This window comes from Ursus arctos, unplaced genomic scaffold (genome assembly GCF_023065955.2).
Source record: "Ursus arctos isolate Adak ecotype North America unplaced genomic scaffold, UrsArc2.0 scaffold_12, whole genome shotgun sequence".
Lineage (NCBI taxonomy): Eukaryota > Metazoa > Chordata > Mammalia > Carnivora > Ursidae > Ursus > Ursus arctos.
In genome coordinates, this window is record NW_026622786.1 from 29,707,941 (window position 1) to 29,726,057 (window position 18,117).

The window sequence follows — 18,117 nt, forward strand, 5'->3', positions numbered from 1 at the left end:
ATTAAGTACTATGCTTTTCCTAGGAAGGTCAGAATTATGATATAATCTAATTTCTATTCTCTTTTGAAGTATAATGTAAATATTCATTAACATTTATTGCTTCAGAAAAAATATAATTTTTATATATTATCTAGCTAATATACTCTCTGAGTATCCTTCTCCGTTAATCTGTTGTCTTAATTAAGTGTTGGAAAGTTTTCAATATTTGTTCTTGCATAAAAAATGAGCAGCTCTCACAGTCACCAGTGATTTGAATTGTTTTAATTAAGTTCATTTTTAATTTTAACTTTTTGTGCAACATTTACTTATATGAGTGGTGTTTCTTAATGCTTAAAGATGGAATGCTATTCCATATATTCGGTCTTCATTTTCTATCAAGTTCAGGAAATAATTGCACTTTTTTTCTCTCATTTAATCATAGATCTATTTGTTTTCAAATTTTGAAGCAGATTTTATTTTTTATTTATTCCATGGTTTATTTTTGGTTTGTTTTGTTTGCTGCCCTAGAACAAGGAAGAAGTGATGGCTGTGAGACTCCGGGAAGCAGATAGCATAGCTGCTGTGGCTGAATTACAGCAGCACATTGCTGAGCTGGAAATCCAGGTACCATAGGAAAATAATAAAGTACACATAGAAATAATGCCATAGTTTCTCTTTCCTGCAGAGAGTGATTTATATCTTCCTCCTAATGACTGTGATTCTATTTTCAACATATATTCATTTCCAAGTACTTTTGTGGTAAAATACATATAACATAAAATTCACCATTTTGAAGTGTACAGTTCTGTGACATTAAGTACATTCACATTGTTGTACAACCAGTCTCCAGAACTCTTTTCATCTTGCAAAACTGAAAGTCTGCTTATTGAACATCTCCTCATGCCTGTCTTCCCCAAACTCCATGGAAACTACCATTCCACTTTTTATCTCTGAATTACACTACTCTAGGTACCTCATATAAGTAAAATGATATAGTATTTGTCTTTTTTTTTTTTTAAGATTTTCTTTGTCAGAGAGAGAGAGAGAGTGCGTGCGCACACAAGCAGGGGGAGTAGCAGGCAGAGGGAGAAGTAGACTCCCCACTGAGCAGGGAGCCCGATGTGGGACTCCATCCCAGGACCCTGGGATCATGACCTGAGCCAAAGGCAGACGCTTAACCAACTGAGCCACTCAAGCATCCCTGTCTTTTTTTTTTTTTTTTAAAGGTATATTTATTCATTCTAGAGAAAGAGGGTGCACAAGTGGGGAGAGGGGCAGAGGGCGAGGGAAAGAGAGCGAGAAACAGACTCCCCACTGAGTAGGGAGCCTGATAGACTGAAACACAGACCAGCCCACCTACCGACCACAGGGCTCAATCACAGGACTCCGAGATCATGACCTGAGCTGAAGTCAGGAGTTGGCCACTTTTACTGAGCCACCCAGATGCCCCTGTATTTGTCTTTTTATGACTGGCTCTTTTTACTTAGCATAATGTCATTAAGGTTTATCCATGTTGTAATATGTGAAAAAATTTCCTTCCTTTTTAAGACCAAGTACTATTCCATTGTATGTATATACCACATTTTGTTTATTTAGTCATTGGTAAACACTTGGGTTGCTTGCACCTTTTGGCTATTGTGAATAATGCTGCTGTGAATATAGTTGTACAAATCTCTTTGAATCCCTGCTTTCATTTCTTTGGGATTTACCCAGAAGTGAGATTGATAGATCATATGGTAATTCTGTGTTTAATTATTTGAGGAATTGCTATACTATTTTCCGCAGCAGCTGCACCATTTTACATTCTTGCCAGCCAGTGCACACGGGCTCTTATTTCACCACATCCTCACCAACACTTGTTAATTTTCTGGGGTTTTTTTGTTGTTGTTTTTTATAGTAGCCATCCTAATCAGTGTGAAGTAGTAGCTCATTATAGTTTTGATTAGCATTTCCCTAATGATTAGTAATGTTGACCATCTTTTCATTTGCTTATTTGCTATGGTATATCTTCTTTACAGAAATGTCTGTATGAGTCCTTTGCTCATCTTTTAATCAGGTTGTTGAGTTATAGAAGTTCCTTATATATTCTTGATGTCAGTCCCTTTTCAGATAGAGGTTCGCAAATATTTTCTCCCTTTCTGTGGGTTGCCTTTTTGTTCTGCTGCTGTTTTTTGATGCACAAAAGTTTCTTTGTTGAAGTCCAACTTACCTATTTTTCTTTTGTTGCCTCTGCTCTAAGTCTATGTTTGAGTGATAGTTTACCATATTTGTACATTGCCAAAGCAATTTTCAAAAGATTTAAAACTAAACATTTTGTCACTCTGTGTCCTATTTCTTATTGTATAATAAAAGGTAGTAAATTTCTAATATGAGAAAAATATTATGATCAAAATCTTATTTCTTTCAAAATGTGTTATATTCTATTCCAAGCCATAATACAATTTTTGCTGCAACATCTAGAATTTTCTTCCCACTTGAAATATCCTTTGAATTAAATTTCGATTCAAAATTTGGTTAATTTCTAAGACTTACGTATATTATAGCCTCATCTTTTGATCTGGGTCAAAAGTGATCATAACACATTATGATTTGTTTAAATTTATTTAAAAATAGCCTTTATGTTCTGTTGGTAATGTTCCCTGTAAAGTAGCACATATTCAGAAAAACTTTAGACATGAACTGACTGCTTGACATATTTGTAATCAACGATTTAAATCATGCTATTATATGCAATTCTAGTTTAAGCCTGTAGTTTTCTAATATCAAGAAAATTATAAAATTTTGCTATATTTCTATGCATGTTAGTTGCAAACAGCAAGATTTATATCATTTTTATTTATTCTGAAATACTTATTAAAGTGAAGAGCCTGATATGCTGCATATTTTGTTTAAAATGAAATATAACATGTTATATCATTTCTGAAAATAGAAAATGCATGAAATTTTTACTATCAGGAATATGTGGGATCAAATGGCTCTTAATTAAATAATCACTGGAATCCTAATTGCTAGATTCATTGGTATTTTTTTCCAGTATTTATCCTGCTTGAGTTTATCTCATTTATCATTGTTGACCAATTGTCCTCTTTATGTTCTCTCCTCCCATAGCTTTCCCACCACCACTCACTTTCGTCTGTCTTCTTTCTTGTTTATTGTTTTAGTCTTCTTATCATTTCTGAACGTTTGTATTCCTTTGAGAATCCCAAGTTTTTGGCTTTTTAAAAAGTGTATTCAAATGAAGGGTGTCATTCACATGGCTTTAGGAGCCATCTGTACAACAGATCCTAATGTAATTCCAGCCCTCGCATGTTTCCCCGAACCAGTAATTTTTAAACCTTTTTAAAAAATTAATTTAAAAATTATTAGCACAATATACCAAGAAGTTCATAATACAAAACTACATTATAATATGGGTAAACACATTACCCATATATAATCGTGGCTCAGGTCAAGATACAGAATATTGTCTGTACCCCAGAAGTCTACCCAATCACACCTGACTCCCTTGTCCTGAGTTTTGTGGTAGTCACTCCCTTGCTTTTCCTTATAATTGTGTCATCTTCGTATGCCTCTCTGATCTGTACGGTTTAGTTTTCCCTGTTTCTGAACTTTGAAAAGTGTTCTTGAATATCTTTGTCTCTTCTTTCTTTGTTCAACATTATTTTAGTTAGAATAATCATTTTTATTGTTGTACGTGTTCCATTTTATGAATATATCACAATGTATCCACGCTAATATTATTGGTCATTTGGGAGTTTGTGGATTGGGCCTGTTTTGAACAGTGCTGAGATTATGAGCAACCTTGTGCACTATACTGACCACATGTACATGTTTCTCTAGTGTGGAATGTTTGTGTCACAGAGCATGCAAATCTTCAGCTTTATTTTCAAAGTGCATGTACCAGTTTAAACTCCCAAGAGCAGCATATGAAAGTTCTTGCTTGTTCCATATCCTCCTCAACACTTGGTGGTGTCAGATGCTTTAACTTGTGCCATTCTGGTGGGTATGCAGTGATACTTCGTTGTGGTTTTAATTTCCATTTACCTGATTACTAATGAGGCTGGCAATTTGGATTTCCTCTTTTGTAAAGGTCTGCTAAAGTCTTTTTGTGTATATTTTTCTATTAGGTTTTTGTCTTTTTCTTTGGATGTATAATTATTTATTTATTGATGTTATGTTTTGCAAATACCTCTTTCCACTGACTTGTCTTTTGTTGTTTTTTAACTTATTGTGTCTTTTGATGAGTAGACCAATAGTTTTAATGGACAGTAGACCACTCTACCTGGAATTTGCACAGGCACTTCAAATTCAACATGTTTAAAATTGTATGTTTTTATTTCATCCAAAAAATTTTCTTTTCTTTTTGTATCTCTAGTCTTGATCAGTGGTATCATCTCTTAAAGGATTGTTCAATGCCGTTCTTAACCCTCTATATCAAGGCTATATAGAGAGAGTATGTAAACTTTCAGCTTGACTAGATAATACCAAATTCTTTTAAAAAGAGCTTGTGCTAGTTAACATTACCAACATTTTACCTTCTCACCTATTCTTGTAGTGTTGCTTTCAGATAATTTTTAATAACTCATAAAGATTGAAGTGTCTTGCCCAACTCCTCAGTTCCTTCAAAAGAGAAGAGTCCTGAGTAGATCTAAAACTAAATCAAAGGTAACATTAATTTCAGAAATTTTTCCTTTAATAACTCTCTTAGCCTTTCTGTTCCCCCAGCCATTCCCTGAATTCTTCTGTCCCCAGCCTTACCTGAACTATTGTAGTAACTTCCTAGTCAGTTCTCTCTTTTCCAGCCTCAGCTCTTCCACAGAGCTACCCGAGTTAGCTTTCTGAAAAATAAAAACTTTTACGGACTGCCTTTTACCTAGCAAATCATATCAAAATTCCTCAGCATAAAATGCTTACCTTTTCATTGTTGCCCAGACCTGCATTTCCCATCTCATCTCAGCATTTATCTCCTCATCCTCCCTCCCTACCCCCTACACATACACACACACACACACTTTTCAAATTTTTCACATTCTTTCAAAATTCTGTACCATTCTGCAAGCTACTATGTCTTACTAAATTGTGTTTCTCTGTATCCCCTAGTCCTCTGCTTTTTTTTTTTTTTTTAAGATTTTATTTATTTATTTGACAGAGAGACAGCCAGCGAGAGAGGGAACACAGGCAGGGGGAGTGGGAGAGGAAGAAGCAGGCTCATAGCGGAGGAGCCCGATGTGGGGCTCGATCCCAGAACGCTGGGATCACGCCCTGAACCAAAGGCAGACACTTAACCGCTGTGCCACCCAGGTGCCCCCACTAGTCCTCTGCTTTTAAGATATTTCTTCTTACTGAGTTGTGCTTGGCTAGCTTGCTATTAATACATTTAGTAAATGTGTTTTCAGTAAACATCTTGACGATTCAACTTTCTTTCATTTATTTACTTATTACATGCAGATCCATAATAGATCCATAATAGATCTCTTGCTAAAATCTGAAACTCCTTTCTCAATTATAAGAATAATACATTTTAGTCATGGAAATATTTTAGATCATTTTCAAGTTCCACTAGGGGGAGAACTCTGTCAAATATTTTGTGCTTCATATCTCTTTCAGATCAACTCTTCCAATTAATGTTACTCTCTTGTGAATGAACTTTTTTCCCATAAACGAATTTCTCTCAAATTCTTCATTTAATAAATTGTGTTATTGTGTAATCTGCTGATATAATTAAGACCTGCTTTTTAAAGTATTTATGAAACTTATACTTTTATAAGTATCATATTTAGGTAAGGAAATATATTAGGTGAACAAATACTCATTTTTGTAAACACAAGCATTCAGCGGTAGATACACTTATGAGGCTAAAGTTTATTAAATTTGAATTCAAAGATTCTTTAGTCATCTTGAAACGTTCTGTTTGATTTAAACTTTGTAATCTTTCCCTATGTTATTATTTGAGATATCTGCATCTGTAATATACTTAAGATTTTTATAATAGTGCTTTTCTCCCTTGTCTTTGGAGGAACTGTTTTATATTAGTGTCTCACAGTGAATTTAACCTTTTTTAAGTGTAGCAGTTTTTAGATTTTAGCCATTTTATTAGAACTATTTGAGAAAGTTATTAGCTAGGTTTCCTCCTTCTCAAACAGAATTCCACTTTACAGATGTATTATAGTCGTCATTCTGTTATAATGCTTGTCTTGAGGAGATATACACCTATAAAATTAAGAGGTTAAACTGTAAGGTTTCATTAAACATAAAAATTATATCATGTGTATTATTTTAATACTTTTTGACCATTCAGAGTTACCATTATGAATTTTAAATACTATATAATCCTTTCATTTCATTCAGATCTCTATGATTTTATTAGATAAAGCTCCTTTGGCCAAATTTCTATCCAAAATAATACTATTCTAATCACTATGCTCTTCTGCCACTTCATGTTTCATCAAAACAATTATTTCTTGCCGTAAAATATACATTTCTTGTTATTCTTTTTGTCTACATTCTCCACCAGAGTGGAAGTTCAGTGAGAGGAATTTTTGGCCATTCAATTGCTGTATTCCTCAGCACTTGGTATATGATGCTTGGTACATAACCATCGCTCAACTATTTGTATTAGATGTTAAATTAATACAATAATTCACTTATCTGCTATTTCTGCAAGAGATTTTTACTGTATATACTTTGAGTATTCAAAATTTTAAAATTCAAAGATTTTCACTGTATTCATACGTGCATCAATTTGCATACATTTTTTATCATTAGGTCACTGGTGAGGATGATAGAATGACTTCAGGCTCTGTCTAAATGCATTTATCATCTTACAGAAGAAGTGACTGAACGTGGGTCTCTTGTCTCTTCTTTGAAAGGTTGTTGGATAGAATTTAAACCTCTGAAATTCATGTATGTTTATTGTTGGTGTCAATGGCTTCAGTTACATCTGAGAAAATGCGAGTTGTTAACTTTAAGGGAGAATTTTATTTTTTTCTTCCTGTCTGCACATATACTTTACAAGCAGATTTTCTGGTTTCTTTATTTAAGTAGCCTGCAAAAATAAATATGATAGAACCTAATCAGAATAAAAAGCTTCAAGAAGTTTAATTATTATCAAGAGAGAGTACTCTGGTTTCTCTTCAGATCGTATAAATCTTTCACCTTAATTATTATCAAGAGCAAGAGGTTTTTTAAATCCTAAATGACTCTGTGGTCACAACTTTTTGTCTTTTAGTTTTCTCATAATTGCTAGAGATTTTGTATTTATTAAGAATATAAGATTTTGAGGGGCGCCTGGGTGGCACAGCAGTTGGGCGTCTGCCTTCAGCTCAGGGCGTGATCCTGGCGTTGTGGGATCGAGCCCCACATCAGGCTCCTCCGCTATGAGTCTGCTTCTTCCTCTCCCACTCCCCCTGCTTGTGTTCCTTCTCTCGCTGGCTGTCTCTATCTCTGTCAAATAAATAAATAAAATCTTTAAAAAAAAAAAAAGAATATAAGATTTTGAAATCAAACTACTTCCTAAGTATCTTTGACAAGTTACCTAACCTATCTTTTTATTTATTCATTCAGAACTGAGGATCTGAAAGTTTTCTGCTTTAGAGTTGTTGGTATTAAATGAGAAAGCATTTGTAAGTCATGCAGATTTGGGAAAAGAATTCTCTGCTAAAGTACTAGTAAGGGCAAAGAGTCTAAGGCCAGGAGAAATGTCTGAGTAGAGTCCCTGGGTGAAGTAAGAGGGGCAAGTAAAGGAAGTCTGAGAAGTAAATAGGGCAGCTTATGTAGGGCCTAAGAACTTTGGCCTTTCTCTGAGTAAGATGGAAAGTCATTAGAGGGTTTTGAGCATAGGAGTGATCAATTAGGAGACATTTAACCTACTAAAAAAATTTAATTGAACTTGATTCAGAAAAAAAATGCTTGTAAGAGTAGTTCATAGTATTTAGGAGGGAGGAAATGGTGGTTAAAAAGTGTTTCCTCCTCTTAGTGGAATTTTCCACCTTTATTCTATTGATCCAAATGTTATTTATTAGTCCAGGGCTTTATTTTTATATTCACACTAAATAAAACTTGCTCTACTTTGCAGGTGGTGGAACAAAACACAGAAAAGTTAATTTTTGCTCAGGTAGTTGAAGAAAATAGGTGGGAATTAAACTCACGCTTTCTGATATTTAACCCGGAATTGAGTTTGTATTTTGGTTTTTATAAAGATAAGCATATTAAGTTGTCATAACCATATTAAAAGCTTCTGTGGGTCAAGCACATCTATATAATTAATGCTGCTTTGTTATAAGTCATGGAAATTTTTAAATTTAAAACAGTGTAGTTCTACTCAAATCCAACTTTTTGTTCTTTTCCTGGTACCCAGTAACATTTACCCACTTTCGTTAGTTTGCCCAGCAGATAACCTCTAGGGATGCCTCAGATGGGCAATACCCCAACCACTCTTGGCTTAAGAAACACCCACTCAAAATTCTGTTCTGACCTAAAATGAGTGAGTTAGGTTTAAATCAGTGTGCCCAGATCAGTATGCAGTTTTGGCAGAGATGGAGAGGAAGTGATAAAATCTTTATCACTGAACTTTAAAGTAACGTGTTTCAATAATGTTAAATTACAGTGACATTACTAAGTGATGGAGTTTATCATAAAGCTTTGTGATCAGTTTGTGCTTTTCAATTTCCTGAGCTAATTTGTTAATAGTTTCACAACAGGTGGTAGTTTATATGCCAACTCTTGGCCAACAGACTTCTTTTTGGAAGATTTTTTTTTCCCTTGAAGCACAATGGTTTCCGTTTTGAGCAACTTAAAGTATTTTTCATTTTTCTTAAATGATTTTCTCAAAATTTTAAGCATTTTTAAATTAAAAAATAACTATTCTGTAATTTTATCTAGTTTTAACAGTGACTCTCAACAAAAGAAGTTAGGTATGTAGGATATTTTATTCAGCTTGCTATGTAGTCATTAAGGATTATAAAATTCAGTTAAAATTTTATTTACTTAAGTGCTCAGATTCTTTGGTATCCAAATTTAGTATGCAGTTAAATATAAAGAAATTAAGTACCTAGAGGTTTTCAAGGTATTACTGTATCTAGAAATGAAGAATATCATTCAGATACCCAAGACGAGCTCATAGTAGCATCTGAAGAATTAGTGAAGGAGGATTAGATTCTTAAATACCATAATATCAGCAATCATCTTGATGTTATTAAAAGTTAATTTATGTGCACCTAGCATATACATCTTGGCTTCTCATACCATTCTCTAATGAAGGAAACGAAGTCTCCTCAGAGAAATAGCTGATTCCGGGACTGGGACAGGAAATATAGTAAGGACAAAGATGAGCCTAAACAAATTATAATACTAGAGAAGGGAAGGGCTTAAAAACAAAACAAAACCCTACATTAATAGTATCTTAAAGAGACAGAAGAGCCAACAGAAAGAGTTCTAATGGCCAAAGGTAGAACAAATGAGGAAAAAATGTTTAAAGTTGTAGTAGATTTTAACTCACAGTATAAAATAAATGCCCATGAGTCTACTGATATAAATAATGATTAAATAAATTAATAAGTGGGAAAGAAGAGATAAATCTCTATGCAGAAGAATTCCAAATAATTGATGTAAATATTCTATTCTTAAGGAGAGGAAGAGGTAGTCCTTTTCTGTAAGTGTGGGCTGTGCACAATGACTTCCCTCCAAGGGTACAGTATGGAAAGGGCAGGAAAAAAAGAGTAACTTTACAGTGGAAAAACTTGACAAACACTGCCTCACAGAGATAATCAAAGTCAACAACAGTAGTTATCAATCATATTGATAGTATGTACTGTGGTCTGATGAAAATGGTACTTCTGTAGTCTTCCAGTAACCCTTAAACCCCAATCTTAACATGAGAAGAAATATCTGACAAATTTCGATGGTGGGGCATCCTACAAAATACTTGACCAGCACTCCTCAGAGCTCATCAAAAACAAGTGAACTCTGAGAAAGTATCACAGCCAAGAGGAACCTAAGGAGACGAGACAGCAAAATGTAATGTAATATGGTATCCTACATAGGGTCCTAGGACAGAAGAAGGACATTAGCTTAAAAACAAACAAACAACTAAGGAAATTTGAATAAACTATAGACTTTGGTTAGTAATAAGGTATCAATATTGGCTCATTAATTGTAACAAATTTACCATACTAATGGGAGATGTTATTAATAGGGGAAATTAAGTACAGGAGGTATAAGGGAACTCTGTCTTATTTTTTCTGTAAATCCAACACTGTTCTTTAAAAAGTCTATTGTAAAAAATAGTTTATGTAATTTAATGTTTTTAGGGACCCCTGGAATTATATAAATTTAAGTATTTGTCACAAAATTGCTTTGTTTCTAATTAAACTATGATTTACAGAAATATTTTCTAGCTTTTAGACCTTGTGCAAATGCTGATTTTCCATATGGGTGTGTATTTGGTCCTATAAGAAAGATCACTTTAAAATGTGTGTGTATTTGTGTGCGTGTTTCTCTTCTCAAATGGAATTAAATCAGTCTTAGCATTATAAAATGTTTGAATTTATTTTCTCCCTTCCATACTTTTCAGATTACCTAATTATTTTCTTAAAAAGTATATGTACTTTTTTCCTAGTTACTAAACCATAAAAAATATTCAAACCTTTTTGTCCATGACTTTAAATTACAGGAAACTGTTTTAGAAACTTAGAATGGTACATGATATGAGTATGATTTGTTTTTAGATGTTTCAAATGAGTCACCTTGAAGTCACAGAGAGGCTACCATTTACCACATTTACTATTATGATTAATTTTTCTTAGGGCAAAGTACAAATCAGTAATAACTTACTAAAACTTAGTGGTTGCTATTGATGTTTCAGTAAGGTTATGTTGATTAATCACAGTGATTACTTATCAACTGTCAGGGATTTACTCAAATCATTGAGTTTTCTTCTACTGTAGTAATTTCATATGCAGTTATAATTTGCTTAACACATTTTGCTTTAATATATGCATTGAAAATATCAAATTAGGACTTAAAAATTGTCCCGCTGCTGCAAGTTAATATGGTTGCCTCTGTGACCGTTGAACATGGTTTCATAATATAGCCTTGAAAAAAAGTATTATTTAACCTTAAAAACAGTCAAGATATTGCCTTCTTATGGTCTCTGAAATAGTTTAACTTTTGCAAAGGAGAGAGAGAGAGAGCTTGGATATATCTTTAGCATAGTCTTTCTTTGTGTTACATTTTTCATCTGTGAGTGTAATTTAAAATATTTTTAAAGTGTAAGCTTTACACTTGCATTTGAGACTAAGCAACCTGCATTGTGTCATGACCCTTCTAATACCACAAACTTTCTGTAATACTACTCCCAGTGAAAAACCCACATCCTATGTATAACCTTAGATTTATTTTGAAATCTCTATGAAGAGAGCATAGAGAGATTACTAATTGTTTCTGTTATTTCCTTTAAGGGTGTGATGTCTATTTGTAAACCATGTTTTAAGTTTTAATAAGTGAGGCTTAAAATGTTAAACTATTTTAAGTACTGATTTCCTATTCCAAAGTTATAAAAATGAAATAACTAATTATAAGTTTCAGTTGAGAATTGGGTGGTGTATTAAACATCTGTAGAACATTCAAGAAAGGAAAAAGCAATAATACTTCCAGGAGCCAATACTTCTGATACCACAGGCCAGGAGAATAGTAATAAGCAAATGCAAATTTAATGATAAGGCACTTTTTTTTCCTGTTTTATTGCTGTTCTTGTTTTTACTATTTCCTTCCATTTTAGACTTATTTTGTGTTCTTTATGTAACTTCTTAAGATGGATGCCTAAATCCAGCATCATTTTTATTATTTAAAAATATTGGTAACTATTCATCAATAGGAGGATTGTTAAGCCATAGTAAATCCATACTTGAAATAGTCTACATCTTTAAGAAAGAATAAAGATCTGCAAGACATATTAAATGAGAAAAACAAATTATGCACAGAATGTAAATCATAATTCCACGTGTGTGTTTTTAAAAGTACATGTGTGTGTATTACTTGTTTTACACATTTAAATACATTAGAGTGTCTTTTGTGATTCCTATCAAAACTGTTGACAGTGTTCCCTCTGGGGAGAGTTAAAAGGGCTTGGTGCAAAAAGAGTAAGGGGCAGGAATTCACTTTTTACACTATATGAACTTATATTATTACTATTGTAATTTTTAAAATGAGTATACATTTAAATAACTTCTAAGGTAATTATTAGGAATATCTGGGCAGGGGCACCTGGGTGGCTCAGTCGTTAAGCGTCTGTCTTTGGCTCAGGGCCTGATCCCAGGGTCCTGGAATTGAGTCCCACATCGGGCTCCTCCGCTGGGAGCCTGCTTCTTCCTCTCCCACTCCCCCTGCTCGTGTTCTCTCTTTCACTGGCTGTCTCTCTCTCTCTGTCAAATAAATAAATAAAATCTTTAAAAAAAAAAAAAAAAGGAATATCTGGGCAATCACCTAGCTATGGCAATCACCTAGTATGGAGAAGAAATGGTACGGCAACTTGGTTTATATTATTATAGTGGAGAAAGAGAAAGAAATACCATTCAAAAAAGATCCCAGCCAAGAAGAAAGGTAAATCAAAGATAAGAGAGGAATTACAATTGCTTCTCACTATAAAATAAACATGAATTCAATAAAATTAAGAAATCAAAAGATAAAATGATTTTTAAAAACTGAGGTAAGAAGTAAGATTTTACTGCTAAGGAAGCAAATTGAAACCCAGTACATCATTGCAAAAACAACAAAAGAATAGTCTATTCAATAAACAATGCTGAAAAGTGGAATATTGGCATAGAAAGAAAGCTTGAGGTAATCATAGTGAATGCAGAGATTAAGAATGTAAAACAAGTATTAGCTAGCAGATATGGATGAGAGGTAGATAATCTAACACTAAAGATAACGTGTCCCACAACACATGGCAAGAAGATATTCCCAAATATGAACAATTTCACGTATGAGTAAAATCGTGGTACTTGTCTTTCCTTAACTGACTTATTTCACTTAGCATTATACTCTTTAGGTCCATTGTGTCGTAGTAAATGGCAGGCTCTCACTCTTTTTTTTTATGACTAGTAATATTCAGTTGGGTATATATACCACATGATTTCTCGCATATATGGAATTTAAGAAACAAAACAGGAGCACCTGGCTGGCTCATTCAGAAGAGTGTGCACCTCTTGATCTTGGGGTCATAAATTCAAGCCCCATGTTGTGTGTAGAGATTACGTAAATAAATAAACCAAAGAAAGAAAAAGAGACAAAACCCCAGACTTAAATACAGACAGCACAAACTGAGGGCTTCAGAGGGGAGGGGGGTGGGGGAATGGGATAGGCTGGTGATGAGTGGTAGGGAGGGCACGTATTGCATGGTGCACTGGGTGTTATACGCAACTAATGAATCATCGAACTTTACATCAAAAACCAGGGATGTACTGTATGGTGACTAACATAATATAATAAAAAATATTAAAAATAAATAAATACAGACAGACAGACAGCAAGCTGATGGTTACCAGTAGGGGGATGGGTGGGGGAATGGATGAAATAAAGAGGATTAAGAGTACACTTACCTTCATGAGCACTGAGTAATGTATAGACTTGTTGAATCACGGTATTATACACCTGAAATTAATATAACACTGTATGCTAATTATACTTCAATTTAAAAAAATATATAAACAAGAAGAGGTCCCTGAAATTCAGAAAGATTCAAATATACAAATCAAAAGAATACCGTGTGTTCTAGGAAAATTTGACACAGAATAATCCATAAACACTTAAAGCAGATTATGCACAAACTTGTATGGGAAGATTGAGACTTGTCCAGATCTCTCACAGCATATTCAATGCCAGAAACCAATGGAGCAGTGGCTGTGCTGCACTCCAGTATGATAGGCACTAGCCACATAATGGCAATTTAAATTTAAATTGATTTAAATTAAACAAAATTAAAATCAGTCCCTCAGCCATACTAGTTCAGTAGCCTCATGTTTGGGCATTTATTTGGGTAATTAGAATTGCAATTCAAGGGACACAGATTTAAGTAGAAACCCAAATCATTTTCCTTGTATTTTCTATCAATTTTAGCTAAAATTTAAGATTTAGGGTCGCCTGGGTGGCACAGCGGTTAAGCGTCTGCCTTCGGCTCAGGGTGTGATCCCGGTGTTGTGGGATTGAGCCCCACATCGGGCTCCTCCGCTGTGAGCCTGCTTCTTCCTCTCCCACTCCCCCTGCTTGTGTTCCTTCTCTCACTGGCTGTCTCTATCTCTGTCAAATAAATAAATAAAATCTTTAAAAAAACAAAAAAGATTTAAAATTTAAGATTTAATTTTCATCTTCATTATTTTTGCCTTTGTGTGAATTATTTAAGGTAAACATGTATAATTTGACAGAAACAGTTATTTCTCTTTTTTAAAAACTCGCTGTACATATTCCAGATGTTAACATTGATCATTAAAATTATTTTTCTCTACTTTTTTCCCCTCAGGCCTTTAAATTCCTCTATATAATAGGTGAACTCCAAATCATAAGCTAAAATATTTGATGGAGGAGCATATGCAGGGGGGAAAAAATGACTCAATCACTGTTTTATCCACAGCCAAGCCAAACCAAACCATCTCGTTGAAATTACTGAGAGGAAATTAATTTTATAGTATGAGTTATTAATCTTAAATGTATAAAATATTATTGGTACTATCTTTATATGGGCTGTCTTTGATTTATACCTTGTCCTCCCTTGACTTCATATGGGAAGGAGTTACTGAATTGATAAATAATTATAATTTGATTTTTCATACTGGCCTTCTCCTATACTTGATAAAAATGGCTGGCTCCCTATCAAATTTCAGTACTATAATAATCTAATAAGTTGATAAAACTTCTTGTTGGCAAAATCAGTTCTTTATGTTTCTTTTCAACAAATGGGAAAAGAAATATGCAGCCAAGAATACTCTATCCAGCAAGGCTGTCATTCAGAATAGAGAGAGAGATCAGGAGTTTCCCAGACAAACAAAAACTAAAGGAGTTCATGACCACTAAATCAGCCCTGCAAGAAATATTAAAGAGGATTCTTTGAAGAAAAAAGACCAAAAACAATAAAGACTAAAAGGAACAGAGAACATCACCAGAAATGCCAGCTTTACAATGGCACTAAATTCATATCTAACAATAATCACTGCAAATACAATGAAATATTACTCAGCCATCAAAAAAAATGAAAATGAAATCTTGCCATTTGCAACAACATGGATGAAGCTAAAGTGTATTATGCTAAGTGAAATAAGTCAGAGAAAGACAAATACCATATGATTTCACTCATGTGGAATTTAAGAAACAAAATGGATGAACGTGTGGAGGGGAAAAAGAGGGAAGCAAACCATGAGCCTCTTAATGATAGAGAACAAACAGGGTTGATGGAAGGAGGTGGATGGGGGATAGGTTAAATGGGTGCTGGGTATCAAGGAGGGCACTTGTTATGATGAGCACTGGGTGTTATATGTAAGTGATGAATCACTTCATAAATTATACTCTTGAAGGCAATATTGCACTATATGTTAACTGGAATTTAAATAAAGACTTGGAGGAAAAATGAGAGAAGAGCATGTTTTATCAGTGAGATGAATATATAGGAAGCTGTCTAGTCATCTGATGCTAAGGAAGACATGACAAACTTTGACAGCTAAGGATTGTGCTCCCCAACTTTGGCTTACTATCACTCTTTATGGAGGGTCCAGGAAAAGATATATGAATCAAACATAAAATTATCAACACCATTTTTAGAAAACAATTCTAACACATATCCTGCTGTGGTTTGTCTCACAAATATGGAAGTAGGAGTGAAGCCCCTGGCTTTTTCCATGTGATCCTTGATAAGTTAGCCACTGAGTCTGTTTAGTCCTCTAGCGCTGTTGGATCTTGACCAAGCTTAGGTCAAGCCACCTATGAGGATCATGCACAGGTGCAGGGGCCATGCCAAAAAAAGAGGGCAGCTTATGACTTTATCAGTCTGGAGAAAATCCTACTAAGAGAAAGAAGTGGTGATAAGAATCCAGAGTATGAAAGTAATAGGTCTAGAGCATAATGGTCTTTAAGCTAACAGAAGAGGATCTCGAGAAATAACAGTGCTGGGTAGTAGAATGACAAGAAGATGAAATGATTTTTGCTTAGATTTAGAAAGGCTTTTTGAAATGAATTTTTCAAAAGACTCAGTATCCCAAGACAGCACTCTCAAAGGACTTGTCAGGTCTTAACTCAGCCTAGCATGACAGTGTTTATCATTAGTAAACAGGATATCATCATATAGACTTTACTTATAGGCAAAAGAGCAAAAGCTGCTTTATACTGCACAAGAGCAACTATTTGGTATTTAACTTTGTGGTATTAAAAACAAAAACAAAACACAAAGCCAAGAAATAAAAGCAGAGATGGATCTTTTACTGAGATGATAAACCCTCATGACATGGAATATGAGGATATTAAAATATGACAGTTCCAGCCATCCAGAAGATGAATCAGGTTTTTTTCAGCTGCAGTTTTCTCCAGCTGTGAGCACTGTCTCACTGAGCGAGGTGAAGCTTAAGACGTGGCTGTTTGATGCTTTCCTTTTATGACAGGTTCTCTCTTTCTTAGTGATTTCTTTGTGACTAACCCTGTGCTTTTCCCAGAATTTAAAGTCGTCTACCTATGACATAGAATATTTTCGCCGACAAAAAGGCGAAAAGGCTTTTGTGTGTTTAAAGTGATGTGAAGTATGGAGAGAGTTCTTTGGATCTCATAGGGATCAAAGAGTTAAACTTATAGGTTAGTCTCTTAATAAGAGGCAAAAAACATAGCCACTAATATTTATTATGTTTCTCTTTTATCAAATATATATAAATAATATAATAAGTAAATGCTTACTGGTATAATATATAAAATGCTGTCTTCTAGTGCTGTTCCTATATATTTGGCTTCTTTGGCTTCAGATATTTAAGTTTCTGTGCCCCTGTCTTCTATGCTTTCCCCCTTAACCAACCATTAAATATATGCTATATTAGTTTTATCCTGCTGCCTATTTGGTTTGAAAAAAAGGAATGAAAACAGAACTGTACTTGGAGTTTTGTTGGAATGGGAAATTTTTGTATTTTACCTTGCATAATACAGTCTCTAGACTTGGACTCTTAAAAATATTAAAGTCATGACAAAAAGAAAAAGCAGAGGGACTATTACAGATTAAAAGTGGGTAAAGAGATATAATAACCAAAGGTAACCATAAACCTCGGTTTGATTCTGGACAGTAATAATCCATTTGGGGCCCTTTTAAGGGAATGTGAATAGGAGCTACATATTCAGTGATACTGTGAAATTAAACTATTACTTTAAGTGTGATAATGGCATTTAGTTATGTGGGACAGTTCCTTATTCTTAGGAAATGCATGCTGAAATATATAGTAGTGAAATGTCATATCTGCAATTTACATTCAAATGGCTCAGAAGATATCTATACATATAGAGAGAAAGAACAAAAGCAAATGTGGCAAAATAGTAATCAGTGAATATAGCTGAAGGGTATACGGGTATGGTACTATTTGAGCTCCTGTGTAGAAAATTCTGAAAACTGAAAAGCTAGAGGAAACTTCTGCAGAATGTAAATAATAGACTAGGTGCTTTTATGTTTTGTGTTTTCAGCTATGTCAAATATGCATCTAGTGCATTGACTGGGTTTTAACTGGTTAAATTCTCTAAGAAAACCCAAAAACTTCTAAGCAAATTATCCGGTTGCACAGAGTATTAAAAAGCCTATGGCTGGAAACACAGCTTTTAAAATCTGCTATCTTCCTGTCTCTAAGGAAGTGTCCTTCCTGTGGCAAGATAGGGTAAGTTATAACCAGCATTAAAAACACAGATAAAGAAACAAACACAAATGGACTCTTAGACATGCCTATTACAATTTCATTTAGAAATTGAGGCTTAATTTGTGAGTTTAAACAAACCTGAGCCCCTGCCTCCTCTTCTCTCACCTCCACAATATTTTTTAATATGAAACGCTGCTAACCCCCACTTTTTCTTCCAAACACTTGTTCAAAGCAAGTTAACATTGTATTCGTCTCAGTTTTGCTGCAATATAACACACGA

At 34.2% G+C, this 18,117-nt stretch overlaps 1 protein-coding gene across 7 annotated transcripts in view; it reads left to right on the plus strand.

Annotated features, from left to right (window-relative positions):
- EVI5 (ecotropic viral integration site 5) overlaps positions 1 to 18,117 on the plus strand; it is a 191,567-nt gene that overhangs the window by 133,212 nt on the left and 40,238 nt on the right. For all 7 annotated transcript variants that reach the window (XM_026497609.4, XM_044383643.3, XM_057310462.1 and 4 more), the window contains one exon: positions 508 to 603. In XM_026497609.4, the coding sequence (XP_026353394.1) occupies positions 508 to 603 (96 nt within the window). The remainder of the gene's footprint in view (positions 1 to 507; positions 604 to 18,117) is intronic.